Raw genomic sequence first — 8,148 nt, forward strand, 5'->3', positions numbered from 1 at the left:
GATGCCGTGCTGAACGGGTGGTGCAGCGTTGCCCGGTGCATCTCGTGAAGGGCCTCCGCGCCCACCACAAATGGCGCCGGAGGAGGCCCCACCGGCGCCACGCTGCTGCGCCTCAGCAGACCGTGCTTCTTCGCCGGGACGCCAACGACGGTCGGAAAGACAAGCGACGGCAGCGACTCGGAGACGCTCCCGGCCTTGACCAACGACGACCCAAAGTCCGCAATGAGCATCGCGGGCGTGCGCGCTGACGCGAGCTTTACTCCAGTCTGTGAGCGTCAACCTCCAGGGACGAGCGCACCTCCCCTGCAGCGTACACCCGCACCCGCACGCCCCTCCCTCCTCGACTTTTTTTTTTTTACGGCCCGGCCACACAGGTTCCGCGCACCCGGCCTTTTGCGGCTGCCTTGCGAGTGCGGCGGTGCGAAACCCTCATCGGGGCGGAGCAAGAGAGAGAGCGAGAGACGGCGCGGAAGGAAGGTGCTGCGAGAGGATGGATGCTCGGTAAGAAGCCAACAACCCACCAACGGCGAACAGACAAAAACAACAAAATAAAAAAAAAGTGGGCAGGAGGTGGGGGGGGGGGCTTGAAACTCCCACCCCCGTCTGCTCCGTCCTGAGGAGCCCCGGCCCCTCGCAGTTGCACCCCGCGGCAACCGAGAAGGCAAACAGACACACACGCATATCGCATAAGTGCAAGAAGGCGCTAGGCACTTGCGTGTTTGCGCTATTCTGTCGTCACGACTGAAAGGCGGCTTTGGCCTGCTTGACGCTCAGCATTCCTTTCCGATGTGGCGTCGGTTTAAAACGGTTGTAGGCGTGCAGCCACACCGAAGCATCCGCGTCGTCAAGGTACCTCCCGTGGCGTCGTAGGAGCACCAATGCGTGTGTTTCGTGCAGCGCGGCGGCTTCGTTAGGGTTGGTGTGGGAAAACAGTACGAGGCGGCAAATACTGCGGTGAAGGCTCCACCCCTCGTAGGGCGGGTAGAAGGAGGAGATGAGGCGCCAGAGAACGCAGAGTGCGTATAGGACGTCGCCGCCCCTCACCACCTCCGCCGCAGGCTCCGCCACGCCGGCGCTGCCGACGTTGCCACCACACGCAACTCCGGCAGAAACAGACTCGCCTGTCTGCTGGGAACCATCCTCCGCTTTTGTGCCGCCGTTGATAACTTCCGTGTAGAGGCGCCGAAAACCGGCGTCACGCATCAACATTTCTACTTGCGGCGAATGCCACCCTTTGGCGCTAAACTGCTCAAAGGCGCCATTCACAATTGAGGTCATCGGCACGCAAAAAAAGTAAAGGAGGACACGATACAGCCAGTTATCTGGATGCACACGGAGGACGGCAATCTGTCGCGCCCCCTCCAGAAGCCACATCATGAGACTATCGTATGTCATGTTCCCGGTGACACTGCTGAAGGAAACTATCAACTGCGACACAATCGCTCTTGACTCTGGCGACCACGCAACGGTGGCTCCGCAATGCATGCATGGTTTTTCATGTGGAAGAACTGGGTCCTGATCCTTCTTCGCCGCCCCGTCCGTCGTCAGTGGAAGGTGTGTCCAGCCGTGGCACTGACGGCACTGAAGTTGCTCCTGTGTGGCGGAGCTCTCATTGTCCGCTGAGCAGCGGTCGCACTTGCACCAGAATAGCCAAGAGCGAAGATACTCTCTTCGCTTCCCGACTCCCATTAAGAAGTGGGCATCACTCAGGTACTTGACATTCACAAACTCTCCCGCACTTATGGGACGCACCGCGATCAGTGTCACAGTTTCATCCTCTGGGTTGTACTTCATGGCGGCATTTGCGAGGCAGCTGTGATTCGCCAGCGCGCACGCCCGAAAAAAGCCAGAGTGAAAGCAATTGTAACGGCACATAACGGCCAAGGCGAAAAGCGACTCAAAGGCGTCGTCGTCCATCGCGGGAAGCTGCTTTCGCAGGGCATGGGAGAGTTCACTCCGGACGTCGGCCGACATGTCCCCCGGAGAGCGCGGCCAGCACCCCTTAAACTGCTTGTTGAAACGAACCCACGTCTCGGAGTTTGCGCGCTGGTGTGGATACATCTTCTTTGCGAAGTAGGCCACAATCCGCATAGTTGTCAAGTCACTCTGTTCCCCAAGATCCAGCTCCGCGAAGGAAGTCTCAAAGCGTTTCTCTACAAGAATCACATCATTCGGTTTCACCGCCTTGCGGGCAACAATGCCAACACCCCCTTCATACTCACCCAGCTCAATGTGGGACAACACCTTCGATAGCCCCAAATCCTCGTAGAGCGAGGCTCCCACCGCGGCAACGTCACCCGCACTGTGCTTTGGTGTCGTGGAGGATGCAGGGCGGCGTAGCAAAGGTCGAAGTCGCTGCAGCAGCGTCACGAAGGCCTCAAATGGGTAACCGGCCATCTGACGACCTTGTATGTACCGAAGCCACGCCTTTGTAAAGGTAGGATCATGGAGTGTCGCCTGCTCGGCTGCTTGCCAGCTATCGTCATGTTTTCCTTTAATGTGGTAGACGTTACTTAAGTTGGAATACAAAAGTGCAAGCAACTTATCTGCGTCACCCATGATGGCATTCGTGGTGCCTTTCTCCCCCGCCTGCCCCTCCGGCCTCTGCTTAGGCGAGAGGAAGTCAATGGCTTCCTGATAGGCGGCTGCCGCCCCATCAACGTCCCCGCTATTGAAGCACGCGTTGCCTTTTTGCTTGAGCACCTCGGCCACTTGCATCTTGTCGTGATGTGAAGAACTGTACACAAAAACAACACACACACACACACACATACACGCACGCACGCACGAAAGAAAGCATGGGAAGTAGAAAGGGCGACGCGTAGTCTCCGCGGGAAAAATGTTAATAATAAAAGTACAGAAGCTTGCTCTCATTCTGGTCGTTTTGCCAGAGTGCCACAGACATGCTTCGAACGGCCCGCCTTCACCCCCCGTTTACGCTCTCTCACGTCTTTTCTTATTGATCCTTCCCTTTACCCGCTTCACCCATGCAACACGACTCCAATCTGTAGGAAGGTGACACACACGCCTTCTCTTTGTTGTTGTTGCTCGTCGCTCGCTGTCTCTTTTTGCCCTCTATTCCCTTCACTTGAGGGTGCCCCTCACGCACGCTCTCGTTCCACCACCGCCACGTCCAGCGTCAGGCGGCGGGCCTCTTTCCCCCACACACACAGTCAGCAGGGGAGTGAGAGTTAAAGACAAGCCTTCCCCGCACCCACCGTTTAGAGGCAAAAGATCATAAAACTCTGCGTGCGTGGTTGTGCGGCGTTGCACATCCTTCTTTCCTTCGTCGTCGTCGTCTTTTCTTTATCCTTCAACCTTCCGTCGGTTTGTCGAAGGCGGAGTACGCGAGGTCCCGCTCCGAGAGGGTCTCGGTTAAGTGCGCCAGAATAACCCTGCATATCTCGTTGACGAGGCTGAGGGTGCGGTACGACAGCAGGCTAACCTGCAGGCAGGCGAACCAACGCCGGTAGTTCGCGTGGATTGCGTGCGCGTAGACGCCCAGAAAACGCGCCAGGAGACTGGACTGCAGGGAGAAGTTCGTCATGGACTTTATCGGCCCTGGAACAAACAGTGGCGACGGCACGTTCCACGTGGGCTCCGCGTCGTCGGCAGATGTCACAAGCACGTGAAGACAGTCGACGGAGGTCTGTTGCCGCTGCTGTGGCTTCGTTTGCGGTGGTGACCACGGCGGGGCGCCCAGCGACGTGGACCACAGCACCCAGTCACGACGCATGGTCTTGTACACCAGCGCCCTGGAGTACCGCTCATTGTGCATGCTACTCACGACAATCACATTAAAGCAACCGTGGCGCGGCTGCAGTTGCTGTTCCGTCCGTCGCTCCTGCTTGCTTTCGTTCAGAAAATCGGCATGCGCCTCAAAAAGCCGCCGCTGCAGCAGCATCACCGCCTGCTCTGCGCCTGTCCTCGCTTCAGCCCCACCCACGTCATCGGGGTCGCCCCAGAGAAAGCCGGGAATAATCCACTCGGCAGCGCCGTAGCGCAGCAGACGCGGGGATGACATGTCCTCCGCCCTCGTCGCCTCGTCGCCTGGCGAGGGATGCGAGAGACGCTTCACTACCCGCCCCCGCCGAATCCAGCTCTTGAGCGACGTGTCGAACGACATCGAGTCCCGCATCTGCTCTGCAAGCCTCTGCAGCTTGGGTGGCAGCTCCGAGAGCATGGCGTCAGGAAAGAGCGCCACCGGCGGGTGCTCCAAGCTCCAGAGAAATTGTTCAGCGCTTCTCCGCTCTCCTTCGCCGCCTGGAACAATAACCCACGGCGCCCCCGCCAAGAGTGCGGTGCGAAGACCGTGCAGGAGCCGCGCCTTGGTGGTGCCGCTGATAACCCCCTCAGGCAGAGGCGGGGCGCCCATCACAATCACCGCCACGACGTAGTTTCTATCCACGTCGACGGCTAAAGGCGCGCTGCGAGTATCGGTTGAAGCGTTGCCGCCCCCAGACGTTTGAGGCGCGCCCTGTTGCAAAAAAAGACCTCCGTTTGCCACGGCGTCAATGAGACCGGCATCGCCATTGCGCAACACGCCGAGATGTTCTTGCCCGTCGGTCCCAAAGACGTCGTCGCAGCGCAGCCAAGAATCGAACGCGGCTAGCAGGACGCAGGAGAGAAGAGCGATACCACAGGTGACAAGACAGACTTTGAACGACATCTGGGCACCAACTTTTTCAATTTCGCTTGATTCCCAAGAGAAGGGATCTGTGTGCCTGTGTCTCTGTGTATGTGGGGGAGGAGGGAGGGGGGTCGGTCTCCTACATCACGCGCGCGTGCACACACGGTGTGAGGGAAGTGAAGAAGGAAGGGAGTAAAAAGACAACAACATCCACCCACACACGCGCCGGGAGGAGACTCCGTGCACTACAGGGCGTAGAAAGCGAAGAGGTGATATACAGGATGTGTCGGCAGCGCGAATGAGCCAAAGCAACGACACGCGCTTACAAGACAGCAGAATAAAACGGCCCCCCCAAAAAAAGAGGGCAAAGCGTGGGAAGCAGGAAAGAATGGGGTACAAAAAGAAGCGAGTGCGAAACGGCAGACAACACACAACAACAACGAAGTAGAGAGAGAGAGAACGACCAAATACAGGTACACGGAATAATAACATGGGGTTTTCATCATCGATGATTGGTGAAGGACAGGGACTTTAGCCCAGAGACAAGTGCTTTGGCACGGATGCCAGGTTTCTCACTCACCACCTTCCCTCTTGTCTTGCTGTCGACAGCGCCCGGAGGGGCGTCATCCCAGTCCAACGAATGGCGCTCATTGCGCGGCGTGGACTTCGTTTTCGTTGCCGCCCGCCGGCGCTCCTCGTCACTGCCTCGCGAAGTGTCAAGCGTTAACGTGATGGAGGTGGAAAGGGAGGAGGAACTCGACTGGACGCTGTGGGTGCTGCGGTACCGCGACGCACTCGCCGCCTGCTTTCCTCTTGCCTCCAGCGAGGCGGGGGAAGCGAGGCCAACGGGGTCGCCATTCTTGCCGTCCTTCTCTGGGATCGCCCTCTCGGAGGACACCGCCAAGCCACTCTGACGCGTCTTTGGCGGATCGTCGGTACTCGCATCGAATGAATTCGCCAACACCGCCAGCTCAGGCGCCCTGCCGGCGTCGTCGTGGGCCGCGCGCCCCTCCGTCAGTGCGGAGTTCGTCGCGCTGTCGCTGCTCGCAGAGGTGCCATGGCTGGACATTGAAACGCTCCGCCGCAGCCGATGGATGGCGAGGTCCAAGGCTCCGCCCCCTCCTCGCTCACCCGTCACCGCCGTGGGGTTGGTGATGTTCTCGACAACGCCAACCTCCGTTTTCGCGGCGGCTCGCTGCTGTCTCGCAGGGCCGCCGGCAGCGGCAGCGTTGGGCGGCGACCTGGAGGCAGCACGTCCCAACCCCGGCGGTGCTGCGATATGCTCCTCCTCCTTCGTCTCTCGCTGCCGCGTCACATCCCGAGGAGCAGGAGGGGTGGAACTTGCCCCCGACGCGTAACGCACGGGTCCTTCTGGTGGCGAAGCACCGCCGGTTTTATGCCCCGCCGGGGGGCCCGCCACAGCCTGTGGCGTTTGCCCCCCCACAGCGGCACCGGCATTATTGGGCGCCGCAGCAATTTTACGAACTGCAACAGGAGAAGCAGCAATTTCTGCAACAGCACCATCACTAGCAGGATTCGCGGACGCCGGGCGGGCCCCCACGCGCCTCGCCTCCTTGCGCAGCTTGGAAATGTTCTGCATCCTCGTGGTTCGTGCGGTGCGTACATTTGGTGGAACAAACGGGGCGGCGAACCTAGCGTAGAGCTGCGCAAGCGTTTCCGGGGCATCCCTCTTTTCTCTAGTCGTCGTAGACGCGGTAGCACTGACCCCAGCAGCACCCGTAGCATCGCTATTACGTGCCTCTTTTTCCAGTCTCGCCACTTCGCTCTGGAGACGTCGGATTTCAGATTCCTTCTCTTCCATACAGCGATTCCAGCGTATCATGTTCCCTCTATCATGAACCAGTAGTAGAAGATCCAATTCGTGCTCAGCCATCATTTGCATCTGGTCGTTCGCAAGCATGTACTCTGAAAACAGAGACGCCAGAGTGAAAGCTGACTTTTCTGCCAGATTCTGCAGCAACGAGGAATCCTGCAACCCGTGGGAGTCCACAGACGACGAGGGTGAGGCTGCTGCTGCTGCTGATGTTGCCGGAGGTGGTTGGGAGGAACCCGCATCACCCTCGCGGCGCTGCAGCACCTCCGCTATGCGCTTCGACGACTCCTCCAGGCTCCTCACCGCATCCCGCAGCGACGCAATGTGGCCTTGCACGGGATCGTCCCTCCACGCGGCACCTGCACCCGGGGCGAGAGCCTGATTTAGGCTTCTCACCAGCTCATCCAGTCGCGTCACGATAGTCTCAAGGCGCTGCTGGACAACGGCGGAGGCGGCAGGCGCTTCGTCGGCCTGCGTCAAGTCTTTGCGTGCCGACGTCGACGACGGCGCCGCCGCCAAGAAGGCAACTGGCAGATCCTGTACAGACAGTGCATGGGAAACCCGCTGCGGAACTGCCTCCAACAGCCTCGTGAGCCGCTCATTGCCTTCACTAAGCGCCCCTCGAAGCGCACTCACAACAGCGTTTTGCACCTCGCAGAGTCGCAGCGCGGTGTCATTTTGCAGCGCCGCGGCCTCCTCACTGCCACGCGGCATCATTGCCGCCTCCGCCTCTCGCCGTATCGTCGTGAGCCGGAAGAAGTGCCGCGACAAATCACTGTAGGCAGACGACTCCGCCTCCACGAGGAGGCGCCGCGCCTCGCACTCATCGAGGGTCACCGCCGAGGCGTCCTGCACAAAAACGGCGTGATACAGCAGCTGGCAGGCGGCCTCGTACAGCTGCGTAAGCTCCCCCACCTCCACCTCCAGTCGCTGAATGTACCGCGTCGCTGACGCCTCCAGCGGCGATGAGTTGGTCCCCTGGTGCTGCGCTCTACCGCAGCCAACGGGGCTCAGAGAATGCTGCGCCGGGAACACAACATTCATCTCAGTAAAAGGCTCGGGACGGCGGGGACAATGTAGAGTATAATAAGCAAAATCAACTTCTAAGCAGAAAGCACACAAGGAAGGCAGCACGCCAATACACAAAACCAAAAGAGCAACGTACACCCGCGCCCAACAAAAATGCACACACCTCCCTTTTTGTCGTCTCTCTCTTGTTCCCTTCTCTCGGCGAGCAGCAAAGACGCACAAAAAAGGCGGCGAGGCGCGCAGTCGCAGATTCCGAGCCCTCACGACCTCACCGGGCGCACCACACTTGCCGCGTGCCTCTCTAGCGGCGCGTGTGCGGCTCGGCCGAAGCAGCTCGCAGTTGCCTTCGCCCAGGGACGCCGCCGGGGGGCCGATTCGTCGCCACGGCAGTTGGGAAGTGGGGGCCCCGCACGTCGCCGGCACCCGCGTCCGCACCGCGCAGGCGAGAAAAAAAAAGAGCCAAGCGAAGAGAAGAGCTGAGAGGCGCAAATTGGCGGCGAGGGACAACTGCCACGCAGCCGAAGGATCGCAGGAATTTGTGTTGTCGCACAGTGAGGGAGGGGGAAATAACGACAACACCAACATTATTTACAGGACGGGAAAAATTGAAGAAAATTAATAATTATATTTAAAAAAAGAAGAAAAAAAAAAAAAA

General features: G+C 59.3%; 3 protein-coding genes across 3 annotated transcripts, besides 2 other annotated features; all 3 read right to left on the reverse strand.

Moving 5' to 3' along the window:
- Window positions 1–735: 735 nt before the first annotated feature.
- Tco025E_01216 (uncharacterized protein) lies at window positions 736–2,718 on the reverse strand (the record flags this gene model as incomplete). The annotated part of the gene is made up of 1 exon (XM_029368154.1): window positions 736–2,718. One exon carries the CDS (start codon window positions 2,716–2,718, stop codon window positions 736–738), a length of 1,983 nt encoding a protein of 660 aa, XP_029231717.1.
- Window positions 2,719–2,741: 23 nt separating this feature from the next.
- Window positions 2,742–2,788: a microsatellite.
- A 525-nt stretch (window positions 2,789–3,313) lies between these two features.
- Window positions 3,314–4,669, reverse strand: Tco025E_01217 (uncharacterized protein; the record flags this gene model as incomplete). Its single annotated transcript, XM_029368155.1, has 1 exon — window positions 3,314–4,669. One exon carries the CDS (start codon window positions 4,667–4,669, stop codon window positions 3,314–3,316), a length of 1,356 nt encoding a protein of 451 aa, XP_029231718.1.
- A 463-nt stretch (window positions 4,670–5,132) lies between these two features.
- Tco025E_01218 (uncharacterized protein) lies at window positions 5,133–7,508 on the reverse strand (the record flags this gene model as incomplete). The annotated part of the gene is made up of 1 exon (XM_029368156.1): window positions 5,133–7,508. The coding sequence occupies one exon, from the start codon at window positions 7,506–7,508 to the stop codon at window positions 5,133–5,135; it is 2,376 nt and encodes a 791-aa protein (XP_029231719.1).
- A 615-nt stretch (window positions 7,509–8,123) lies between these two features.
- Window positions 8,124–8,148: a microsatellite.

Source organism: Trypanosoma conorhini, assembly GCF_003719485.1.
Source record: "Trypanosoma conorhini strain 025E chromosome Unknown Tco_14.4_contig_00037, whole genome shotgun sequence".
NCBI classification, from domain to species: domain Eukaryota; phylum Euglenozoa; class Kinetoplastea; order Trypanosomatida; family Trypanosomatidae; genus Trypanosoma; species Trypanosoma conorhini.